Genomic DNA, 27,055 nt, shown 5'->3' on the forward strand with positions numbered 1-27,055 from the left:
TAATTCTCACTTGATCTGGCAGCAACCGTTTTTTATTGTGCAACGAATTCAAACACTTCTTACTGGATCTCGCAGCAAAATCAACTTGGCTACAGAGTAAAGCAGTTTTGAGCTCGGACAAGTTTGGTTGCTTATACGGTCAGTGCTGTGCAGCTAAAACAAAGGCAGCGCTTACAAGTTGAACAATGCAGTGCAAACCAGTGCTACCACTCACAAAAATGGCGCAACCAGGCTCTACACCCAAAGCGCTCACACTGAACAGGTATCTTTTCCGTAGCTTTACATGGAGCAGCGTAGACAATGCAGTTGCACAAATACGATCGTCAAATGTGAACTTGCATATTCTCAAAAAATTGTCACAAATGCAACCATTTTGGTCACCGAATGTTTGGCAACCGAAATTATAAGTGAAAAGGCAGAATAAATAATACCGAACAATGACAAACGCGATCAAATAGAGGCGCGAACTAATGCAGCAAACATGTTGGCAGCGTGGAAGCATTTAAAACTGTCAGAGAAAGACGCAAAAATCATTACAAGCACTGACAGGACTGCATTGCATGTCTTCGATTAGAAGAGAAAGGGGCGGTTGTTGCTGGTTACTGTATGATGACTGAAATCACAAAATGGCCTTAAACCATTAGTAAATAAACTACAGAACAGTAAGATGTCTAATACACGCACAAATTGTATTTATTCTGACAGCGCTGCACAAGCTCCTTAGCCAGGGTTCAAAGTCCAAAGCGCAAAGAAAAACTGTGTGATGAGAATCATTCATAAATCTGCTGCTATCAGCAAAAAGTAGTACTTCCTGCAGGTTTCCACCAAAATAAGTCAACAATCATAAATGTTAGTATTGTGATTTTACTGTTGTTCTGTAAAATAAAAGAAAAAAGACAAAAATAATTTATTATAACATTCGCCTTTGCTTAGGAAGGCTGCATTTATTTGTACATCAAAAAGCACATGCCTGATTCAAGAAGGGGGTCTTAAAATAAATAAGTTAATAATATTCTTTGGCCATTTTTTAAGTTAAATTGTGCTTTGTTGGTAGGCTATAATGTCTACTAGAATGTTAAAAATGTTCAGTGTTAAAAAAATCCTGTGAATTTATTCTTTTTTTTTTTTTTTTTTTGAAAAGCAAGATAAACTGTAAAGAGCACATTTTAGCTATTTATGCAGTTTATGCAGGCCTGTAATTTTATTGGGCTCGGCCAAGAATTTTCATTTTAGTGCATCCCTACCCAACAAGAGCCAACGTGTGGAACACACCAAACAAACTAACCCGAAAGACGCACACCGTCAGCTTTCACACACAAGTGCATGCAGACAGTATAAATCTCTGATTTACTCAAGTGAATCACCTAAGACAGGACAAGCACAGGCGTGAGAAGAGCTTAAACTTCAAATTTTCTATCCCAAAAGATGTCAGCACAGAGGAAATATTAGCTGAAACTGTATGAATCATTAATCTTCTGATTCAAATCTTTTATCAAATGTTAAAACCCAACCTACGCCTTTTAAATACTTCACAACCATACTTAAAACTAGACTGAAAATGCATTTCACATCTGTATACAGGCCACGTCAATTATGAATTATCACCCGTTATAGAGAATCATGGGTACTAAACAGCCAGTTCATGAGAAATATACTTGCACTACACAGTTTCTCAAGACTTTTCCATTTCAACTTCTGTTCCCCAAAAAAGTTAAACATTTTTGACAGATGCATTAAAAGGATAATGAAACTCCAGACTACTTTTTCTGAGATTTTAGCAGGAGTGTTTGTGTTGCACATCATAGACAACAATGTTAGCACCTGTTAATATTAATTGTTTGAAAGAACTGGTTAATTTTGAGCTTTTTTGGGCTATTTTCATCTTCTGGGTTTAAAATCTACATTGTGCTGAAAAAGAAACAGCAGAGATGGAGAAGCGTGGTTGAGGTGAAGTGCATGTGAGTGTGTGCACATATGTGCCAGTACTGGAGTTTCCAGCAGTGAAGATCATATATTCAAAGAACTGTTAAAGCAACAGCCACTGTGTGACTTCTCTCTGACATTTGCATCTGTGTAGTGCAATCTGATATTCTCATAGGCAGTTCAGGTAGAGGGAATTCTCCGTTTGCATTTTTTACAATGCAGGTAAGCAAATGTACATGGTAAAATATCCCTAATTTTCATACATGTATTTACATAACTGGCATCAGTGTCAATTTCTGTAATGCCTAAAGAGGGTATATACAGGAATCATGGAGTCCAATTTAATACTTTTAAGACTCTTTGCATACATTTTAAGACCTCATCACCAATTTAAGTTTTAACCAGTTACATCGGCGACACTTTAACTTACATTTACTAGATATTCATTGTAAGATAGCACAACTAAACCGTTTTAGTTTGCGATAACTCCCCATCAATGCAACAATTCAAAAGGATGGGAACGAAGCACAAGAGAATTAACTGAGTGACTACCCCAATCCAAGGTTTTTTTTTTTTTAGAAAGAGAAGCCACAAACAGGAGTTTAACCAATAAACAAAACAAACCAATTTGGAGTAGACTTCACAGTTACATCACTTGCAGCTGCGTGCATTGTGGATGCAGAAAAACACTGGTAACAAGTGGAGGGAAACAGGTAAAATCAATGGAATAAGAGAAAAAACAAAAAACATTGTTGTGCCTTTGGATGCCAGAATCAGAATGCAAATCATTTTTATAGAAATCCGTCAAAGACGATACTTGAAGCTAAACGCAGATGTTTAAAAGGACAGACTAATGGATGAAACCTGCTATGACATGTGAGGGAAAAAATATTTGATCCCTGCCGATTTTGTATGTTTGCTCACTGACAAAGAAATAATCCGTCTACAATTTTATTGGTAGACAGAACAACAAAATAAATTCAGATAAAAAAACGCATTTCAAAAAAGTTCTACATTGATTTGCACTTTAATGAGTGAAATAAGTATTTGACCCCTTCGCAAAACATGACTTAGCAAAAGCCTTGTTGGCAATCACAGAGGTCAGACATTTCTTGTAGTTGGCCACCAGGTTTGCACACATCTCAGGAGGCATTTTGTCCCACTCCTCTTTGCAGATCCTCTCCAAGTCATTAAGGTTTTAAGGCTGACGTTTGGCAACTTAAACCTTCAGCTCCCTCCACAGATTTTCTATGGGATTAAGTTCTGGAGACTGGCTAGGCCACTCCAGGACTTTAATGTGCTGCTTCTTGAGCCACTCCTTTGTTGCCTTGGCCATGTGTTTTGGGTCATTGTCATGCTGGAATACCCATACATCACCCATTTTCAATGCCTTGGCTGAGGGAAGGAGGTTCTCACCCAAGGTTCTCACCCAGTCCATCATCTCTTTGATGTGGTGCAGTTGTCTTGTCCCCTTAGCAGATAAGCACCCCCAAAGCATAATGTTTCCACCTCCATTTTTAAAGGAACCGTATGTAAGAAATGTATGTCAGTTAATCATAAAATGGCCCTGACATGTCACTAGACACTAAGAAATCATGTTCATTTCAAATACTTATATCACTGACAACAGTAGTCCGGCCAGGATATTGTCATTTAAAAGTGCAAGTTGCAGCCCTCAACTGATGTTATTGTTGTCATTTTGGGTTTTGGTCTGAGGCTCCACCCTCCAGCTATCTACCAATCACAAAGTCAGTAGAGTTTCGTGAGACGGGTTGCCAGCTCTGCTCTAGTTAGTTACAGCTGCTGCTAAGAACGAGTCGGATAAAACATGTATAAAGTTACAAAACCTAAAAGACCTCGTTATGAATCCGAAGAACGTCGTGACAAAGTCCGAAATAAAACAAGGATTTGTATAGGAGATGCCTTTGACAGATGGAGACGGCTGAAAACAGAGACGAATTTGAAGACAGATGCCAACATTGCTAATTTTCTCCTGGACAGGTAAGATTCATCTATGTTTGGCTAACTTACTTGTACTTAATGTGAATAGACATTTCAAATATTCACGACAGTCGAACAAAGGTATATATGTTCGTGCAAAGTAATGTAGTGCATATGGAGGAGGTGGGGTCATCGAATTGAAAAGGTAAGGAATTGTTTGGATTGGAAAATAGAAACAGCGAGTCGTCATTGCTAATATTATCAATGCATTATCAGAGTCTTTATGCTGAAACGCTGAGGAAAACAACGTTAGCACGTCGATTATGGCAATGTAAAACGTAACTGAGACGTATTGAGTAGCCTAATGTTACCTCGGTAAAAAATTAATGAAAGGAATTGACCCTCGACTTTTGGATGCTATATTCTACCATGTTTGTTGGTATAGGCTAAAAGCCCCGTGCTGCCGTACACAGTGGATTTTCCACGGTCGCCCGTCCTAAATGCGTTCATAAAAAGCTTTATATCGCACCACTAGCAGGGTATGAAAACAATCTATGTTCCGACTGAAATGTGGTATTACAGTGCATCTTTACGAAATATTTGGCTAATCGCCTAATTACTTCGCAAAACATCTCTTGTGAAGCATAAACATAAGTAACAGAAGAAAAAAAACTTAGTGTAGGACTCGTCACTTGCCATTGGAAGCTCCTTGTAGCAGCCTACAGTCCTGCGGAATCCTGCAGCTTAGCTGGCAACCTCGAGTCAGGGGGGAGGGGGAGGGGATACACCAGGGATCCTCAAATCTGGCCCACAAGATCCATTTTCCTGAAGAGTTTAGCTCTAACCCTAATCAAACACACCTGAGCATGCTAGTCAAGGTCTTCAGGATCATTAGAGAATCACAAGCAGGTGAGTTTGATCAGGGTTGGAGCTAAACTCTGCAGCGCATTGGCACTCCAGGGTAAGATTTGAGGAACCCTGGGATACACCGTTCTACAGTATTTTGAAAGTGATTGCAGTACCAGTTTTGGCCACAATCCTACATATTGTTCCTTTAATGGTGGGGATGGTGTTCTTGGGGTCATAGACAGCATTCTTTCTCCTCCAAACATGGCGAATTGAGTTGATGTAAAAGAGCTTGATTTTGGTCTCATCTGACTACAACACTTTCACCCAGTTCTCCTCTGAATCATTCAGATGTTTATTGGCAAACTTCAGACAGGCCTGTACATGTGCTTTCTTGAGCAGGGGGACCTTGCGGGTGCTGCAGGATTTCAGTCCTTGTTGTTTTACCAATTGTTTTTTTGGTGACTATGGTCCTAGCTGCATTGAGATCATTGACAAGATCCTCCCGTGTAGTTCTGGGTTGATTCCTCACCATTTTCATGATCATGGAAACTCCACAAGATGAGATCTTGTGTGGAGCCCCAGACTGAGCGAGATTGACAGTTATTTTGTGTTTCTTCTATTTGCAAATAATCGCACCAACTGTTGTCACCTTCTCACCAAGCTGCTTGACAATGGTCTTGTAGCCCATTCCAGCCTTGTGTAGGTCTAAATCTTGCCCCTGACATCCTTGGACAGCTCTTTTGTCTAGGCCAGGGATCATCAAATCTGGCCCACGAGATCCATTTTCCTGCAGAGTTTAGCTCTTACCCTAATCAAACACACCTGAGCATGCTAATCAAGGTCTTCAGGATCATTAGAGAATAACAGTTAGGTGAGTGTGATCAGGGTTAGATCAGCTAAACTCAGCAGCGCATTGGCCCTCCAGGGTAAGATTTGGGGAACCCTGGTCTAGGCCATGGTGGAGAGTTTGGAACCTGATTGATTGATTGCTTCTGTGGACAGGCGTCTTTTATACAGGTAACAAAAAGAGAGTGTTCCTAATCTCAGCTCATTACCTGTGTAAAAGACACCCTGGGGCCAGAAATCTTGCTAACTGACAGGAGATCAAATACTTATTTCTCTCATTAAATGCAAATAAAAGTATAACTTCTTGAAATGCATTTTTCTGGATTTTTTTGTTATTCTGTCTCTCACTGTTCAAAAGGAAAGTAAAAAAAAAAACTACCATTACAATTATAAAACTATCATTTCTTTGTCAGTGGGCAAACGTACAAAATCAGCAGGGGATCAAATATTTATTTTTTACTGTAATGGAAAGATATGAAATTTAACACCTTGGAAAACAGCATTTAAGACTTAAAGGTGCCATAGAATGCATTGAAACAATATTTTAAAATGTACGTAGAAGGTATATGGCATAGAAAAGAGCAGAAACGGTTTTACAGGTCCATTTACAAGCCTAGGATTTGTCCCTAGAATTAAATGCTCTGTTATTGCCTTATTTGGAAGCTTCGTGACTATTAATGAGGAGCTCTGCTCTGATTGGCTGTCTCACAGAGCTGCTCGCTCTCACACAGCTGTAAGGAAACACATGGAGGAAATATATATTACGGCTGCTTTATTTATTTAACTCTAGCCGCTTTTAATATGCGGTTTGTTGAATCTGCCATTTTGAATCCGCCGACATTTTACTCTCTCTACTGTGATCGCATGTGCTCTGTGTAACGTTATACTGCAGCGAAGTAGTATAACGTAAGAAGGACCTACCACACAAAGTTGATGCTTTAGTGATGCTCAGGATCTGTAAATCATTCGCCATCATCAGCGCAGTCATCTTTCCTTACTCTGTTTATGTGGTAAGTGAAATCTTATGTACTGCAATGTGACAGGCTACCGCTAACATTAAGCTAACCATGTCCCTTCAGTAGCTCGCCTTATTTTACTGATGTACTGACGTTACTGATGATTGGGCTATGCAAATATAGGGGGTGTAACTATTAACCATCGGGACTATTGCGTAATAGTCAGTGTTATGTTGGAATTGACCTATTTTTCGGTGGTCTTTTGCAAACACCAGATTTATATAAGGAGGAGGAAACGATGGTATTTGAGACTCATGGTATGTCATGTCCATGTACTTATTATTCAACTCTGCCAAGGTAAACACAGTTTTCCATTCTATGGCACCTTTAATACTTTAAGGGCATACCACCATTTTAGTTCACCCCCAGGAAATCAAGCTCACAAATGGACCATTATCTCACTTTTCCTGTTATTCACCATGTGTCAATTTTGAGTTTGTACTCATGCAACTTCCTCATTTCTTTACAGTTCTGAAACAGATTAAGAAGATAAGGGAACATATTCCCAAATATGGCTGGTTTGACTGGTCTGAGCTGGCAGACTTTTCATGGTGACTTGTCACTTCATGTTCTCATAAGAACATCAATGTTGACTTAAAAATATAATACTCTAAAAGGAATGAGGGATATATATATATATATATATATATATTTTTTTAAATTGTAGCTTAATATAACAGCCGATTGAATTTAGTCGTAATTTTTCTATGAATTCTTTCATCAGCACTTACTTGAGGTCTTGTAAGAGATCCTTGGCGTTGAGCATTGTGATTAAAGATGTTGTAGCTGCAGGGATGATGATAATAGGAGTTCTAGAACCTGGAAAAATATATATACTTAAAATATATATTAAATATGTATTCTAAAGATAGATGTATATTCCTGAATTTTGTCTCCACATCCTCAACATTTATTTAATAATTGTTTAACTAAATATTGGTATAAAACCACAGACCAATTATGAATAAATCCCCAAAAAAATCCATGTTGTTAAAGACATACCTTTCTTTTGGTTTGGTGGGGGTCTTGCTTGAGAGACTAAAGAGAAAAAAAGGAATATGGACACATTGTTATTCTGGCCAGAAATAATTTGAAAACCAAATTCATGCATATGCTATTTCTAAGAACATTTTAGTCATTAGATATAGATGTTGCACATTGCTTCTGTGCATCTAAAACGACGCAGATGCGACACATCTCAAGCTTAAAAGATCACTGATCAATGGACTTTGATCCTTTATCAAAGAGGCATTAGAGTGCATCAAAGCAATGTAGGCAACATTCCTTACATATCAGACTGCATGTACACTGAACTGCATGCCTAAGTGCTTTAGACAAGCGATTAGATGGATGTTGAGATGTTAAGACAAGCGATTAGATGGATGCTGAGATTTTTTTCTCGATGTTCTTGATCGTAAGTGATCAAGCAGAAGTGACGTGCAATTTCCAACATCATTACTGTCAACAACTGGAATAAGACCTCTTTAAACAGGTTTTGTGTTACTTGAGTTTCAGTTAAACAACAAACTTGCTGATCGCCAAGATTTAAGCTTTACAGGTTTGAAATGTCCATCATTGGTGGACACTGATAGGGTTGTTATCAAAGTAGACAAAATAGTTTTTTTTGTTGGTTGGTCTCCAAGAACTGTTTAGGTTGCTGAAACAAAAGCTGTATTACAATTAAAAATAAACAAACCACAGTTTTATATTGCCACAATTATGACTTCATGGACTGCAATTAAATTGTAATGTAACCACAACTGTATAACCAGTTTCTGCTTTAGTAAAATAAATTAAATAATGTGTCACAAATTACAGCTGTATCACATTATACAAAATATTCCTTCAATCTTCAAGGAATTTATCTATACCTGGTCTGGGAACAGGCTGCAAAGCTGGCGTTTGGGCCTTTCTAGCAGATGCACCTTCCTACAGAGAAATAAAGACAAAGCAAGAGAAAATGCACATGAATGCAACAGTAATCCAGATGCATTTCAATTAGTTTACAGGGCAATCATTCCTTAAGAAGCCGTTTTCATTTTACTCCAGAATTTGACACTTTTTACGCTCCTTTCTTGTCAGTCACAGGGATAATAAATTAAGTTAATAAATCTCTCTCTCCAACAACTTGAACAGATGCATATTGTATCATTTATATAAACGTGCATTATTGGCAAATCCTGCATATCTTTCATCAGTTCATACATAGGAACAGTCTGAATGTAGTGATTCACCAGAACAAATTGGATTTTCCAAAGCTATGTATTAGTGAGAAGTTTCAAAACAAATTGTGTCACAGAATGGAATCAAACTTCTCAAAGATTCATGAGAAACAGACTCACCTAAGATAAACTGATTCAATAAATGGCTAACCGTGGGAAAAAGGAGCTTGTTAGTGAGAAAACCTACACTCTAAACCAAGGGTCACCAAACTTGTTCCTGGAGGGCCGGTGTCTTGCAGAGTTTAGCTCCAACTTGCCTCAACACAGCTGCCTGGAAGTTAAGTATACCTATTAAAGGAACACTCCACTTTTTTTGGAAATAGGCTCATTCTCCAACTTCCCCCTGAGTTAATAAGTTGATTTTTACCGTTTTGAAATCCATTCAGCCGTTCTCCTGTTCTGGCGATATCACTTTTAGCATAGATCATTGAATCCTATTAGACCAATAGCATCGCGTTCAAAAATGACCAACGAGTTTCCATATTTGTCCCATTTAAAACTTGACTCTTCTGCAGTTATATCGTGTACTAAGACCGGTGAAAATGCAAAGCTGCGAGTTTCTAGGCTGATAAGATTAGGAACTACACTTCCATTCCGGCGTAATAGTCAAGGAAGTTTGCTGCCGTAATATGGTCGAAGCAGGTGGAGTATTATCAGAAATGAGTTCCCAGCTAGTTTAGCATTTGCACATGTGCTGCGTGGTATTACTGCTCCTGCTTCGGCCAGGTATGCTAATAACTAACTGGTTAATAGATAGAATTGGTCCTTAAACTAAAGTGTTAGCATAATTTGTGACCCAGGTATGCATTTAAAGGTTACAATTAAAAGCAATCCCACTGAACTTTCTTCAGCTCCTCATTTATTGTTGATAAATGCAAAAGCATGCAAAAGAGATGTTTGCATGCAAAAGAGATGTCTGAAATTAAGATGGCAAATTTAAAGATTGTGTGAATGCGAAGCTCCCTGCACCAACGGTTTCCAAAAAAGATGGTGTTGCAATTAGGGATGCACCGAATATTCGGCCACCGAAAATGTTCGGCCGAAAATGGCCCAAAAGGGCATTTTCGGTTTTCGGCCGAAAGACTTTTATCACCGAAACAACACGGCCGAAACAGTATGTTGACGCAAACAGAAACCGCAGCCTGCACATGCTTGTCTGAAGCAACACGTCTGCGGTGTGGACGTATATCAGTATATCCGAGCAAGACCCACGGATAGCGATTTGCAAAACATGTAATGCCGAAATTTCAAGAGGGGGTGAGTCTGCAGTGGTGCGTGCAGCAGTGATGAGAGCAGAGACAGAGACAGATGTAGCTTTCAGTGAGTGAAAAACAATGGCTTTACGTTGGTGTTACGTCACAATATTTTAAAGATTTGTCCTTTCTATATACTGTATTTTTATAAATATTTATGTTTTAAACCATGGAGGTGAGCCAATGGATGTCACACAAGCAACGTGAAAACTGCGCAATATGTTAAAGTGCTTTCAGCATCTGACGTGCATTCTCTCAGAGACAATAAGAGCCGATTATACTTTATGCTAATATTAATTTAGTCCCCTAATATTTTTCTTGTGCCCTGAACATGGTGGGAAAAAAATAAAAAGAAACGTATTTTGTGTAAGGTTTGTTTTTTGAAAGACTTAAAGCTCTTAATTTTCATTGATGACTGCAGTTTTATTTAGGGGTTAAGAAAGTCTTAATTATAATTTCAGGTGGTCTTAAATGTGGGGACTGAAAGACAAGAATTGCGATGAAACTTCAAAAGGCTGTCCATTGAATAAATATGAGCGCTGCACGTTTCAAAAGTCATTTGCTGCGCTGCTTTGTGTAATATTATTCTGAAAGCGCCTCCTGCTGGAAGAGAAACGCATAGAGTTGTAAATGTGAACTGATGGATCCACAAGGTAATGTGTTATAAAAATTTAAACAATTTAAACAAAGGCAGTAAAATATATGTATGTGTTATTTAAGTAATATAATATTTGATTGATAACAATTGTTTAAATTAATATAATTGATTTATTCTTTGAAACTTTAATATTAACTTCTAGTAAAAATATTAATATTAAAAACTAGTTCAGTGTTAAATAAATATTTTGAAACTGTATTTTTGTTATTTGATTTCTCTGAAAAGCAATGCAAAATAGTAAAAAGCAAATTTTTACTATTTAATTGTGGTAATGGTGAAAAAATTGGCAAAATAAATGGAAAAAAATGCGAAACACCGCGTTCGGTATTCGGCCTTCGGCCAAGCATTTCATTATTATTCGGCTTCGGCCAAGAATTTCATTTCGGTGCATCCCTAGTTGCAATATAAACCTGTTTAATTGCTAGGAATTGTTAATGATCATATTTTCTAAGGAAGTGTGTCAGCAGCACAATATTCAGGGGGTGTAAGCTTGTCTTTAATTATGAGAAGGGAGAGCGCTTGCTCAAGCGGGTCACATGGATGTAGGGGTGTGTGCGTGTTCGAGGATGTCAGCAGAGTGGCATGCTTGCACATTTTCACCTCCCTTCCCCCAGCTCCTTTTTCCCACAAATGATTAGAACAGCACAGCAGCGCCGCACAAATGGAGGAAGCCACACAGCATCATCGCTGTACGTGCAAGAAGAATCAAAGTCTTTGAGGAGTAGGAGTGCACCGTCTTGCCTCGCTCTGCATTGCATCATGTCTCAGTTAACCGTTTGATAGGCAAGAGGCTGTTTACCATCTCACGAATTTAAATTGTAAATGGGGAAATGCCTAACGCAATGGCCAAGCTGTGAAAGAACATCATTCTGTGCTACAGGAAATGCAGATTTTGCAAATCAAAGACATGAGAATCAAAGGAGTGGCAAAACAGTGGAGGGGAGGAGAAAGAGACTAGAATTGACAGGTGCTATAAAAAGGTACAAATGGCAAAACACACAGCGTTTATCTCAAACAGGACTGACGAACAGCAACAGTCTCATTCGGTCCACACGAAAGGTACGTCAAACCAGACATCTGCATGTTTCTATCTGACGTTCCCAGCAATCTTGGTTTCAGAGCAGCTAGCAATACTAATGTTTGGATGTTGGATTTTTTTTTTAATTTTTTTATCTGGATTTCTGGCACAGAAAAGCATTCTGTCTGAGGGAGTACTTACAATTATCTAGTGACAACACAAAGGCTGCAGTGTACACTAGATCTACAAATAGGAGAAAAGGGAAAAGAATTGACACACCAGTCACTTGTGGCCATGTTTACAGCTGGTAATAAAGAGGGACTTTAAGGACAAAAAAAACAAAACACCTGAGACATCTCTCCATTCACAAACGGTAAGTTGAGACATTGAGAGACTCACGTTGCTACTAACTGTAAACAGTAGAAGTGTCTTGTTATATAAACTGAGAAAAAAAGTGCAATATTATTGTGGTAGTACTTTAGTTTAGGGACCAATAATCACTATGAACTAGTTGCTCATTAGCATGCATATTACTAGCATATTGGCTGTTTATTATTATTTATATCCATTAATCCTACCTTATAACCAAACTTACCTAACTACAGGATCCCCACTCTAAGCCAAAGACTTGGACTCCCTGACTTTTCATTTTCTAAAAAGCTGATTTTCTATGACCTATAATGAACAGATCCATCTATTTGCAAGCTTTAATCATTCACAGACATTTTTAGTACTTTTGCTTTTACCTGTTGTATGCATTCTGACATTTTTCTTTACTTTTTCTACTGAAATTAATTTGTTTATGCTTTCAGGGGTTAAACACTCTGAAGGATTTTCTATTTGTTCATCATTCAGTCTTTTTATTTCTTCACATTTAGTTTTTGCTTTTCTATCACCTACTTTTAACACCCAGCCTTTAAAGTGGACATTTTTGTAGCCAAAGCTCTTGAAATTTACATTTCCCCAGCATGTTTGCCTTAGTTAACACACTGAAAAAAATGATTCTGACCCCTTGTAAATGTTACATGTTTTTATCTGGTTAATTTCACTGATTTTAATGTGTTATTTAATCTTATTTTTTATTATTAATTTTCAAATTCACTGCCCTTGTGTAAAACAAGTTAATTTCATTCAATTAAAAGTAATTAGAAAAAAAATACGTTTCATTTAATTTCCATGTACTGTCCGGTCTGAGCATGTGCAGACACATTTTTTTTCTGAACGCACCAGGGCGGGGGGGGGGGGGGGGGGGTTTGAACGTGATGCACTCGTTTGAATGCTGCATCCCCCTACTGGAAGATCCAGTTAGACCAGCTCAAGCTGTGTGTGTGGGACCAAGTCTTTCTATTCAAGTCACAATTTAAAGCCCAAGTCCTCAAAGAGTTAAAGGTAATGAGATAATTAAGTGACTAATTAAATGATTATTGTGCATTAGTGATAAACACCTGCTGTTATCCAGAATTACAGAGGATCAAATGTTTATGTTTTATTGGTTAAAATGATGCTACCATCATTAAGATCAGTGTTTGCTTTAGTTGGGCTTTTGACCCTTTAAGTGATTCATTATTTTACAGCAAGTTTTTGCACATTACTGAATCGAAAACTTGTAGTAGCAGTCCAGTTAACATGTTTTGCTTTTATATCATGTGAGTGAACATCATGAAATGGTTAATCTTTGGTTAATAGACTGACACTGAACTATCAAACAGCTGGAGAGAAAGTCTTATTAAAAATGCCACTGTAATGCTACAATATTGAGGAGAAACTTACAGCAGCTCAGGCTTTTAGACATAAACACTTATCATACCATCCTCAACAGTGGTGACAATAATTCTTCATGCTGTAGTGCATGATGGGAGTTTTTACTATGGTGTTACCCAGCATGCATTGCAGCATGAAGAATTTAGTTCATTGTCACCATTGTTGAGATTCATATGCTGGTTCTTAATGTCTGCATGTATCTAAATAGCACGAGAGCTGAAGTTATTTGTATGCCCTACATGTAGCAGAATTTTTAATTTTGAACTATCAGAACAAAACTAAAAATTACATGTCAAGCTTCACAGAACTACTCATTCAACACATAAACACAATAGCAGTTACTCTACATATAATCAGGCCACTACCTGATAACTATCATATTACATTCAAACTCTCTAATCTATAGCACTACATATGATGTTGCAGCGAGATATCTAACATAACAAATCAAGGGTCAAGGGCCCAACTAAAGCAAACACTGATCTTCATGATGGTAGCATCATCTTAACCAATGAAACATCAACATTTGATCCTCGGCTTTAAATTGTGACTTGAATAGAAAGACTTGGTCCCACCTCTGCCAGCTAGATTTAAAAAAAAAAAAAACATTGGATTAAAATTAATTTTAATATGTAGAAATTAAACGATTAAATTGATCTGGTTGCACTATTAATTTGAGTAAATTCTACTCAAAACAGTTTAGCTAAAATTATGAATATAATTAATCTGAAATTACTGAAAGAGATTAATAAACTCAATGTATAAAATAAGTACAACCTATTTATAAAATATAAGTAAACAACTTATAAAATATAAATTCACTCAAATTAAATATATCTGGATTTAGATAATTTTATTTTGTGCAACCCCTTGACGTAATAAAATTAAGTAAATTCAACATAACATTTTTTTTCAGCGCAGGTACAGCCTGGGGACTGCATTTGACTTGTGATTACCAGCGGGAAGGGAATAAAATAAACCAGTGGTGTAGTGGAGGGTATACGCAGGTATACGGCGTATAGCCACTTCTTTATCAGGCGGATTTGCGTATACCCACTTCTAAATCCCCTCTAATGTGCACTATTAGTGTCCTGCATTAGCCAAATTCATGAGTCCACAACATCCAGTCATATGTGAATAAATGCAAATATTCACTAAGAACACCCAATAAAGACAGTGATGCTGCAGTCAGGACCGTGGCGTCGGCTTGCTTTTTGATTGCGCCAGCTCCATCTCCCGCACCCCAGTAGTGTAGCGCGGGGCACAAACTAACGCGGGGTTAGTTTTAACACTTGTGGTTTAAATATTTCCACACATGCTAGCTTAACCAAATTTCCTACTTGCCATAGCAGCATATGGAGAGAAAAAAGCGCGCCAAAATTTAAAAGCCTTTTGAAGATATCGCTGAATATTTATTTTATCATAGTAAAAGTAAATTTCTGGCTAAAGTACTGTTGTGCTCCCGGTTGTTTAATGTTCGTGGAGGCGTGAAGGACAAAACACAACAACGTTATTCCGTTTCAGGAACTTTACTTTGTAAAATATGACTTACAACAGCGGGATTAATGCTCTTGCCCAGTGCAAATGGGTTTCCATCAGCATCGGCGCCTGCGAGCATACTGGCGTCTGGCTAATATAAACAAAACAGCGAACTAATCCCTACGTGATTACGTGACAGCATCTGATTGGACAACACAGAACTCACCATTTACACATACAAAACGACTGTAATTTAACTTGCATTTAATAAACGAACACTATAACAGTACACTTTTCAATTCAGTTTTAAGTATTCATTTAAAATGAGACAAATATGCTATTATTTTAATCTCCAATTCATTATTTATCAGTTTCGCAAACCACCAGAAGACACTAACCCCTATTATATTCCAGTGGCGCAGATGGGGAACGTTTTAACACTGTGTGACAATATGCCCCGCTGTTATTAATCTATGCTATTCTATGACATTAGCGATGTAATTTACTTTTATGGATTTGTATGAGAAACCACAAGAAACAGGTGAATAAAGGATGACAATCAATGTTTAATGTTCAGATGTTATTATTTCAAGAAATGTAAAGCATTTTGGCTGGTTTATGTGTGTGGTGTTCTATGAGAGTTGTGTGTGGAGGGAGGGGAGTGTTTTTCTGAATGTCTAAATGTGTTTCATCAATTTGTCCACATTATTTTGAACTACTGTACAGCTGTGTGTTGCGATCAGGGCCGTTCAAAGCATGGTTGCGAATGTGTTCATTGTCAAACGCAAAATTTGACTTTTTTTAAACGTCATTACTTTATTTGAAAAAGTTAACATGTATTTTATTGACAAAATATTTGAGTTTGTTGTGTATATTTTTTTTCATTCGATCAGATAACATTTTAAGCTGTCATATGGTCGTGTTACAATGTGCCCCTCAAATGTTACAATGTACCCCACCTACGGGGCATGTTGTCACATTTCACTTCCTTTCTTTTTAGGTAAATAATGAAAAACGTATACACTGTAAATATGAAACAAAGCCACATATTTTTACTAGACCAGTGTGAAAGTAATGTGGACAAAAATTGTACTCTGAGCCCACGTGGTTTACATGAGGGGGGGGGGGGGGGGGGGTGTGGTGTTTATAAAATAAAGCGTATACCCACTTCTCCAGGCACCACTACACCACTGAAATAAACATAACATAGAAAACAATACAACATGCCAACAAAAGCACAATAAAAGAAAAACACTATATAAGAAGAAAAAAAAGAACACTTTAATTTAGGCATTTTCCCTCTATTTGTAAGAAACATTTGAATCCTAAATCTTTGACCTGAAGGCAAAAGCTTAAATTATCATACAATGGGTGCATATGATCAGATGTGATTTTCATATCTTTACTAAGGCACCCAGTTTGATAAAGTTTTACTTAAAATTTGTACATTTTGCTTAAAAAGGCGGAGGTGAGGTCCAAGTCCAAATAGCAACATATGTTACGGTTCATATGGATAGATGGATCTATCCATATGGATTTTTTTTTGTTTTTATCTAATACGGTTTTTACAGTAAACTCAGCTTTGAATCTTCACTGATTGTTCAGGTTTGATGAAAACGGATTGCAAGTCAGTCATTTTTGATACCATATACTGCTGTAGAGGAAAGTCAAACAATTAGCCTGAAAGTTTGGGGGCGGGGGGACAAAACAACAACAACAACAACAACATAAGTGGTCCATGTGGACTCATGTTAAAAGTTACAGTCCAAATTTTATCAAGTTATCAATTTGCAGCTCAAAGTCCACAAGAATTTATCTTAAGGGCCTTTCTGATATTGTTGTGTTAAGATGCAACTAACATGCAACAATTTGGCAGAACTGACACTTTTGCAAAGTAAAGCACTTGAATATATTATCAGCTCAAACAGGTGAACAGGTGCAACAAACAATGGCTTTCTGGTGTACAAAATCACATACTAATATATAGGGTTGGGCAATAAATAAAGCAAAAAAAGTGAGTAATATTTTACTCTATAAAACAATAAACAGTTTTCATAAATGTTTGATATGTTTACGTGTGAAAAGTGAAACAAAACAGCACTCATTTATCATCTCGGCTCAAAGTTTAACCAGCAGCGCAAGCTTACTAGAGCAGATGTGTTTATTTGCTGATGATCAGTCCTAGTCACACGGCCACTAAACAGTACTGAGAAATTTAGTGTGAAGTGCTTTAATTCAGCGGGGAAAAAGAAAAGAAAAAAAAAACGAAAAATGACTGAATTCGTTTTTTCCAGCGTGGTTCATGTGCAACCTCTGGTAAATAGTGTGACTAAATTTGAGTGTATGAATATATCCATTTATGTAATAGTGGGCCATTCAAATTTGATGTTATTAGTCGCTGAATGAATTAATTCATTTATTTACTTAAAACTAAATAATTTGGCCAAGTCATATTAGATATGTTAGGATGTCCACCAAAGATGATGGACTTTTAGCTTAAGGATCTTCAGTTGTAGCATTCCTTTGGTGCTTGGACAATAGCTGACACTATTCATTTGGTTATTCCTATTTTGTAACAACCTAGTGTTGTCTCATTTGCTTTGTATTTTTATTTGACGCTTGACAGATGCCAAACAAATGAGATGAAAGTCCAAATGTGGTGAGTCTGTGGTCTGTTGCAGCCAAAAACTTAAAGTATACTTTCCTGGGTGAAAACCGAAACTGCCTTCGTGCAACAGAATTCTGGAAGCAGTACAAAAACTTTTCATAACTGCTCAGGGGAGTACAAAATGGAAAAGCTATCGGCAATTTATTAGTTTTTGTCAAATGAAATCACCGTCCTGCCTGTTGGGCTATTTTTAATAAACTGTTCTCACTGGTCCTTAAAATCCATACAAACTCTTAAATATCTTAAACGGTATTAGAAGAGTAAATTTGTAAGTGCTCTTATATATTTGGAGACAGAAAGACAAATCACGATTTGGACAATTAAACTTTAAAAAGCTATGATTTTACTAAATAAAAGTGCTGCATGCTTCAAATCAAATGCAGCATGGGTGTTTTTATAGAAATGCATCTCTGAAAGGAACTGACTGTCTTTAGAAAAGTTTTGATGGCATTTCATTTTATCCTTCCTATAACGCATAATAAAGTAGTGTTATAAGTTTAGCACTGCTTTGATTACAGCTGATACAGGGGAAACAATATGTCCGATTCTCCAAAAGCACCACCTACTGCAAGATAATAAATTCTGATGTTTTTGTTCAGACCAATACGAAAACATACCCATATTTTATGTAGCAAACACACTTGTAAATGTGAACCAGTGGATCAATAAGATAATATGCCTTCTTAAACTAATAAAATGTATACTTTTCACTCGTCCCGTTTTCTTAAAAATGGCTTAACAGCTGAAATCTGAAGTTTATCAATTTATACAATTTTTAGTTTTTGTAAAAACCTGTATCTAAACTATAAAATGTCATTTTATGGTTTAATGCGTTACCAAAAACATTGCTCATGTTTTTAATTTAATTTGTGCAGGTCAAAAAGGTTAAAAAGGGTCATAAAAAGCCTGTAATTACTCAAATAAAATTCCTCCTTCGATACATGTTGGTATTTCTGTTTTTGATTGACATTTTGACTCCTATCCAATTTTCAATATGGTCTTTTTTATTCAGGCTAGATAAATTCATCTCGGGCTACCAAAATCTGAAGAGTACCTGTACTAAGAGCTACCAGGGATTTTGAAACTTAGCGAGTCCTGCAGTATTCACCATCAGCTACCAGGAAGAATGTAGCACACCAAACGCCAATGCATAAATTAAAACACTGCAAATTTTCTTCAATAGTAATAAGTAAAAATATTGTTTCCCTTTTAATTTGCAGGTTTCCACATATCCGGAGTCGCAGTTTACTCTGAGAGGCTTGACAAACCCAGCGAACCCAAAGATATCATGCGATGGAGGCGGAGGTACAGATACTACAGTGTCACCCTTTTCCTCATTGCACTCGTGTTTGTGGGAGGCCTTGTTTTTCAAGGCCAGCGGCCCAATCAAATCATCCAGGAGATGTTTGCTACTCAAGAGTTCCAAACCATGAAAACCATCTCCAACTCCACCATGATGACTCCAATCAAGCTGAAGGAGCTTGAGGAGTCCCCTACACCAGGAACCTCAAATGAAAATGCTGCAACTTTGCGGCAGGAGATGGAAAAGTTTTTTTTTAACATCAGTTCGAACGAAGAGATGACAGCGGCGAGGATACTTAAAGACGAGCCTTACAAGTACATCCATAATGAGCCGTACGCATGTCTGCTGCGAGCTCCTTTCTTAGTGTTTTTGATTTCAGTTGAGCCCAAGAAAACGGACGCCAGGGATGCCATTAGAAAAACGTGGGCCAATGAAAGTGTGGCTGGGGGTTTGGGTTTGGTCCGGCTTTTTTTCATAGGTGTAAATCAAGACACCCAAAGAAATAGCAACGAACTGCAGCACATAATAGATGAAGAAAGTCATCGCTATCATGATATCATCCAGCAAGATTACAGGGATACTTACAACAACCTTACCCTGAAAACGCTGATGGGCATGTACTGGATCACAAAGTATTGTCCCGAGGCCAAATACGTCATGAAGACAGACAGTGACATGTTCGTCAACACCGAATACCTCATAGAAAAACTTCTAAAGCCCAAAGGGGAACTAACAGAGAAGTATTTCACCGGACTTCACATGGAAGACTTCTCCCCAAACCGAAACAAAGACAGTAAATGGTATATGCCCCCAGAAGTGTACCCTGGAAGGCGATATCCCACTTTTTGTTCTGGGACTGGATACGTTTTCTCAGCTGATGTGGCCCAAAGGATATACGTGGTATCTCTGATTATACAAAGACTGCATTTAGAAGACGTTTATGTGGGTTTATGTCTTGCTAAATTAAAGATAGAGCCAGAGCCACCACCAAATGCACTGCTGTTCAATCACTGGCGAGTGCCCTACTCCAGCTGTAGATATAGCAACCTGATCACCTCCCATGGGTTTCATCCCAATGAGCTGATCCAGTTCTGGCAGCACCTCCAGATCAACAAGCACAATCCCTGCCAAAGATCAGGGTAGAGGGTTCAATGAACAGATTTTGTCTGCTTTGGAGACTGAGGTTTTAGCATCAAACTATAAAGACTCGTAATGTTTAATTTTTTTGGAGATTCTGCAAAATATAACAGATTAAAGTGTGTTCTAAGGGTTCTGGACAACCTTACCTGTATTTTTTTTTTCATTACCATTTTTTCAGTACTGTAATAATGTTCTTCACAAGCCTGACTGATTAAATTGGTATAAAAAAAATCTGTTGTGGTTTATGAATAATCTTTAGAATAGGATTGTAAATAAACAGAAACATGCTTTTTTAAGATACTGAAAGATAATACAGACAATTTTTCAAAATTAAAAAGTTTAAACATTATCGGAAAACATTAAATAAGCTTTCCATTGATGTATAGTTTGTTAGGTAGGGACAATATTTGGACAAAGAAAAGAACAAAAAAAAAAAAATATATATATATATAGAACAAAATATTGAGAAAATCGCATTTAAAGTTGTCCAATTGAAGTTCTTTGCAATGCATATTACGAATCAAAAATTAGGTTTTGATACATTTATTTAATATCTTAATTATTTGTGCCATAAAAGAAAAATCAAAAAATTTAACCCATACAGGGGCAACTGCTACAAACATATCCGTGCTACATTTGTGGTCCAGGGTCACATATATGCAGGGTTCTTACACCTTTTCCAAAGTAAAATTCAAGCACTTTTCAAGCACTTTCAAGGTGCATTTTCAAGATTTTCCAGCACTGTGGTAAATTACTTATTCACATACATGAGTTCTTAATTTTAAATCAGATGTTATTGTGCTATTAAAAAACAACTGTCTAGATTGCATATAACATTGCCCCATATTAAGTCACCATTCAGTATACAAATTATATAATTTAAAATATATAATTAATATAATTTACTGAGTATCTGTAGTATTTTAAAAATAAAATTTAAAGGCTTTTTAAGACCTGCACAAATAAAAGTAATACTGTATGAGTGGAGTAGGGCAATGTCTATGGTAACACATTAATGACTGCTATAAAATGACTGTAAAAAAAAATATGATAAACTAAAATTCTAAAACTTGAAAACTTTCTAAAACTTGGAAGGATTTTCACAAATACATTTCACATTTCAGCCTAAAAGTACTAAAAGGTAGTCAAAAAGACACTATAAAATTAATAATACAATTTAACTGGCCCAAATGAAAAAAGAAAATTTTTTAAACATTGAAAATATTTTTGATTAACATTTAGACTTCTATCTGATTTTCTATTCACAAATATCAAGGTAATTTTTTTTTCATTATTTACAGTGTATCTGCAGAATTTTTAAATATCAATTTAAGGCAATTTATGACCCTTTTTAAGAGCTACAGTGGGGTTGAACAATGTACAGTAACATTAAGCCATAAAATGACATGATTTATAATTCAGATTTTCACAAAAACAAAACATCTTATACAATGGCATTTCAGCCTTTATACCTTTAAAATGGATAAATCAAGTATAATTTATTTAAAACATAAATATTACTGTCTTAATTGTTTAGATTTTTAGAAAGCACATAACTTTTACATTTACAACTCTTATGTGTTTGCTGCATAAAAAAAATGGGCCAATATTTGTAATAATCTTACTAAACAGCTGAATATTCGCAAATTCATTCCCTGTCACGAGGGGGCGCTTTAGGAGTGCTGAAATTCTACGGTTTCCTTAGTAACGGCTGTAGACAAATCAGCATTAACGCAGTTTTATCAGGCATGAAATGTAGATGCCAAAGACACGTTTCTGAGGACAGTCGGTTCCCTTCAGATACATTCATATAAAGACATCCGTGCCGCGTTTTGACTTTGAAACGTGCAGTGTGTATGTTTATTCAGTATGACATCATTCCCATTTGAAGTTTTATCCAGCCCTATCGCGATTCTCGTATTTCCGTCCCTAACTCTTAAACTTATAATTAAGCCTTTTCTTATACTATTTAATACATCTACTTTAAGATAGTCCGGTGAAACATTTTGGCAGCCCGACTGGAAAACACAATAGCCCCGGGACATCGGGCTGGCAATTTTGCGATCCCCAAATTCTCGTTTTAAACATAATTCTTATTTGTCGTTTTCAAGCCATCAAGGACTGATGCAACAATCTCCTGATAACTGGCATGTTTTATCTACCGCTCTGTTCCATCAGAGGGCGCGCATCAAGAAAGACCGGCAGATCACACTACAGCCTCACGTGACACAGCCTCACACTCGAGCGGAGCTGTTTTTTTTTTCCCTTTCTTTATATTATAAGCATAACAAAAAATAACTATTTAGTATGAAAGCGAATTAATATGAAACCGATGCAACTGCATATTCAAGCACTTTCAAGCACTTCATCCAAAATCCAAGCATTTTTCAAACCTTGAAAACACTACATTAAAATTCAAGCATTTTCAAGGAATTCAAGCACCCGTACGAACCCTGTATATGCTATTAGGAGAGGTAATAATATCTTGTGGCTAAACATGTTAAAATAATGCACAAGTCACTAATTTACTCTTAAAACATAAGACATTGACCATGTAAAGCAATATGGCCAAAAAAAAAAAAAAATCACTGTAAAATGTTTTTGATAATCATTATGATAAATTTAACGTTTATTTCTTTCGAGTTTAAAGGTTTTGGGTCTTAAGTGAAAGCTGTAGAAACTGGACCAATAATTGTGGTTTTAAACTATTTTTTATGGTCAGAACAAAAACTTGACGTTTTAATTCTTTGCACTTCTCCCACAATTTTTCTTAAAATACAGTCTTAATAGAAAAATGCATTTCTTTCTACATGTTCTAACGACTGATATTGTTTCATATCATAAAACCTTTATGTTGCCGGTTCGTTATCAAAAACAGCTGTAAAAATCCTAACAAACAAATTTTTAATATGGTAAAATGTATCTTTTCTGACTGTTTCTGAGTTTTATTAACATTTCCCATTAGCTTTCCATTGTAGAATACATTTAGATGATAACCATGGTCTCTAGCTATTTATATGAAAAGCACAAATCAATAATAGAAAATACTGTAATATATTCTATTACTCCTGAATACATCAATAATAATAATAATAATAATAATAATAATAATATCATATTTAATATGAATATACCATTTTCCTGCCACAATACCATAGGCAGTTAGTGTTAACTCTCAACTTCATTTACATAGTAAACAACTGTTGACCAAAGTGCTGTACAGCAAATCAAATATCTTCAACACTTAACACCACGTAAAACATGAATTACAGCACCGAACAATCCTGACACACCACAAATCAAGTACAATTAAAAACCAGAAAAAAATTATGGGTTTTGCTTTAAACTCATGCAATAGACAGGAAGCTGTAATGACAACAACAGGTAGTAGGGCTGGGCGATTAATCGAAAAATAATCGAAATCGACATTCAGAACCTATAATCGTTAAAATTTTTCCAGGAAGATTATTTCAATTACTTTCCCTTTAAAAAACACAAGCGCTCCGTTCCGTTATTCCGCCGACATGTCGATGGAGAGCTTAAACAGTATTTATACAGTAAAAAGTATTTACAGGATATACAAGGGTAATTTTATTTAGAGGAGATACTGCTTATTTTCTACTTTTAATATGAAAAACATTGAAAATTATTTATTTTGTTTCCAATAGTGCAAGTTATTTATTTTCACTAATTTAAGAAAAATGTGACTTTTCGTTTTAAGCAATGCGTGCTTTAATTTCAGTTGTTCAACACTGATGTTCAATTAATAATCATAGATCGTAGATAGTGTGTTTCCTTCAATTATTTTAAAATCAAGTAATGCACCCTTCATCCAAAAATCTCTCGCTTGTAATATGTGAACATATTTACTGTACAAAACTTGTCAGTGAACTATGAGGGCAAAAAAATAAATATTATATAAATAATTAAATATAATTTTATTAAACAAAATAATCGTTCATTAATCGTAATCGGGTTAAAATGTTCAATTAATCGAGATTTTGATTCTAAGCCAAATTGCCCAGCCCTAACAGGTAGGCTGTTCCAGAGTTTTGGTGTGGCAACGGCAAAGCCTCTGTCTGCTCTCGATTTCAGTCTGTCTAGCCTGGGGAATGTTTAATAGTCTCTGGTTGCATGATTTAAGAGATCTTCCAGGATTTAATATAGGAGCTAATTCAGTCACAGCTTTAAAAAAAAAAAAAAAACAGCAACACGATTTTAAAATCAATTCTAGAACAAATTGGGAGCCAATGTATTAGTACTGGGGTAATGTGCTCTCGCTTACGCACACCAGTAAGGAGTCTAGCATCAGCGAGATTGGCTTTTGACAACTGCACTAAACTGTCAGTTGTCAAAACCATCGTGAGGCAGTTTTTATTATAGATCGATGCACTTTATTGGACTGACGGAGAGAAACACCAGTCTATGCTGTCCTAAAGCTTGGGAGTGCCAGGATAATTTTTTTGATTGCATTCGTCTGAAAGGAGGAAGTCATATACACTTTAGAAGTCAGCTGTCCATGTCCTTAAAATATCTGCACAATAACACACTTTGCAAAATATAGTCTAATTATCATATCATATCATATCATTATAAAATCCCAATAAAAAGAGACATATTCTTTTGTCAACACCCCTACAATCGAACTACAAGTAATTAATTTCTGGAATCTAATTAAGCACCCAGCATTATTAACACTACAATCAGCAAAGGGTACAAAGAAAAACTTAAAGAGTGACTTTTTGGATATACAAGTTAAATGCTATGAAATATACAGGATTACAGGTTTTAGATTTTAGTTATTTAATTATTACTCTACACTTGGCTATTCTTTGTGCATTCTTTGGCAACATTCTCCAAGCATAGAAACAAGTAATACCAGTGAATGCGTAAGACCACTAGGTGGACACCAGTGTTTCCCACACATAGACGAATCTGTGGCGGTGCGCCACAGATTAAATTCCGACCGCCACAGATTCAACACCGACCAAAAAAAATAAATAAATCAATACCGACCGTGATATTGCGTTTCGTTATTCTTTTGTACGCTATTTAAAAACATGCAGCGAATTCGTTCAACTTAATTTCCTTTCCATACTCTCTCTATATCTCTCTGTCATTCACGCGTCTCTCCTTCAAACGCACACAGCCCCTCCCCTCAGTGCACAACACATCTGTCTGGATCATCTGTGGAGAGAAGACGGCTGGCGAAAGGTTGGTATCTCGTGAACACTTTTAACACACAATCACAGATTAAAAAGTGCTATAAAATATTTTATATTCTGAATACGATAGTTTCAGTGTGTTGATGTTACTGTAAGTCCCGACCCTTAGCAAACGCGATTGCGTCTTCTTTAGAAAGTTAACTAGACGCAAGTTTGCGGTAAAATGTAGGCTAGCCTAGTTGGGTTGTCGAGGTCAAAACACTATGTAGCAGCTGTGAATCAAATAAAAGTATTATAAATTATGTCGTTTCTTTACTCTTACACTGAATGTTTGCTGCTTCAATCCAGATGAGTATTGAAAAGTATTTTCCGCGACTGAAAAAGGCACGTGATGAGGATGAGGACCATCCTGAACCTGAGTTATCAGTCTGAAACAGGGCTTAGTCCGACCAGTGTAATTAGTTATGTTATTGTTTACAATATTTTCAGGCTTCAACTAGTGCTGCTCAAGCAGAAAGAAAAGGTCAGGGAGACAAAGAAACAGATTTGTTAAATATCAATAATATGTCGCAAAATAAGGTGCCCTAACAAAAGTTGCAGACTGTGCAGCAAGTAGGCTGTTGTATATGGTGTTAAATTAATGTTATAAAGTTCTGTTTAACTAATTATTAACAGTTTTTATTATTATTATTAACCTTTAGGAATTAGGAAATCCCTTTAGGGGATCCAATCGTATCCCTATCCAATCGTTCCCCCCCACCCTTACAAATAAACCCCCGCTTCACCCCCCCCCCCCCCCCTAACAAATAAATGGTTTGAAACAGCACACCGGCACAAACTTTCTGCAGACTAACTAACAAACTTCCATTGGTTCATGAAGATCATGCAATAGGGTTTTTCTTCATTCAGTTCATCAAGAAGCACCAAGAGTAAAAAAATTAACACAATGGAAAGCTGCATTACAGTTGAAATTGATGCATTTTAGATGGATACCAAAGCTTCTTAAGTCAGATAGAATTTGAAAGCTCTGATTCAATTCATCATCGTGTCATGGTATTTTTATCATTAAAAAAACATTAAAAAAAAAAAACAAAAAAAACATATTGCTTCTAAGCTGCTTTAAAGCAATCTGATTTGTGTGGTGCACAATATAAATAAAGTGGCGACTTAAAGGTGCCATAGAATGCATTGATACAATATTTGCAATTATTCTCTGATATCTACATAGAAGGTATATGGCTTAGGTAAGGACAAAAATTCTCCAGAAACGGTTTTACAAGTCCATTTACAACCCTAGGATTTGTCCCTAGAATGCAATGGTCTGTTATTGCCTTATTTGGAAGGTTCATGAATAATAATGATGAGCTCTGCTCTGATTGGCTGTTTCACAGAGCGGCTCATTTAGCTCTCACACAGCAGGAAGGAAACGCATGAAGGAAAACATATAATTTAATCACGGAGCTCGAGACGCTATTAATATGCGGGGCATTGAAACTGCCGCTTTGAAGGCACGATAACTTTTTACTTTCACTTTTGAGATTTGTGATCGCACATGCTCTGTGTAATGTTATACTACAGCGGCAGTACTTAGCACATTTGACAAGTTTAGATGCTTGTTAGTGATGATCAGGATCTGCAAATCATTTGCCATCATCCGCGCAGTCATCTCTCCTTCCTCTGTTTATGTGGTAAGTGAAATCTTATGTACTGCAATGTAACAGGCTACCGCTAGCAGGAAGCTAACAGTGTCCCTTTAGTGGCACGCCTTATTTTATTAGAACGTCTATTTGTTTTCCTTGCCTTTCTGAGTACA

General features: G+C 36.5%; 2 protein-coding genes across 3 annotated transcripts in view; one reads left to right on the forward strand and one right to left on the reverse strand.

The window, feature by feature from the left end:
* Positions 1 to 27,055, reverse strand: part of cdc73 (cell division cycle 73, Paf1/RNA polymerase II complex component, homolog (S. cerevisiae)) — a 51,846-nt gene that overhangs the window by 7,492 nt on the left and 17,299 nt on the right. The window contains exons 11-13 of the mRNA XM_073849240.1: positions 8,447 to 8,504; positions 7,578 to 7,613; positions 7,307 to 7,394 (exon numbers count right to left, since the gene is read on the reverse strand). Of these exons, the coding sequence (XP_073705341.1) occupies positions 7,307 to 7,394; positions 7,578 to 7,613; positions 8,447 to 8,504 (182 nt within the window). The remainder of the gene's footprint in view (positions 1 to 7,306; positions 7,395 to 7,577; positions 7,614 to 8,446; positions 8,505 to 27,055) is intronic.
* On the forward strand, positions 11,296 to 20,258 carry LOC141344676 (beta-1,3-galactosyltransferase 2-like). Of its 2 annotated transcripts, none has more exons than XM_073849553.1 (2): positions 11,296 to 11,767; positions 18,855 to 20,258. In XM_073849553.1, the coding sequence occupies exons 1-2, from the start codon at positions 11,695 to 11,697 to the stop codon at positions 20,078 to 20,080; spliced, it is 1,299 nt and encodes a 432-aa protein (XP_073705654.1). In that variant the 5' UTR covers positions 11,296 to 11,694; the 3' UTR covers positions 20,081 to 20,258. The 2 variants fall into 2 exon arrangements, with proteins under 2 accessions (XP_073705654.1, XP_073705655.1); XM_073849554.1 differs by lacking the exon at positions 11,296 to 11,767 and adding an exon at positions 11,785 to 12,099.

The sequence above is a fragment of the Garra rufa genome, chromosome 10 (genome assembly GCF_049309525.1).
Source record: "Garra rufa chromosome 10, GarRuf1.0, whole genome shotgun sequence".
Taxonomy (NCBI): domain Eukaryota; kingdom Metazoa; phylum Chordata; class Actinopteri; order Cypriniformes; family Cyprinidae; genus Garra; species Garra rufa.

Coding starts and splice junctions, on each gene's coding strand:
- LOC141344676 (XM_073849553.1), top strand. CDS start 11,695: ATGGCAAAACACACAGCGTTTATCTCAAACAGGACTGACGAACAGCAA. Junction 11,768..18,854: donor TCATTCGGTCCACACGAAAG/GTACGTCAAACC, acceptor TTTAATTTGCAG/GTTTCCACATATCCGGAGTC.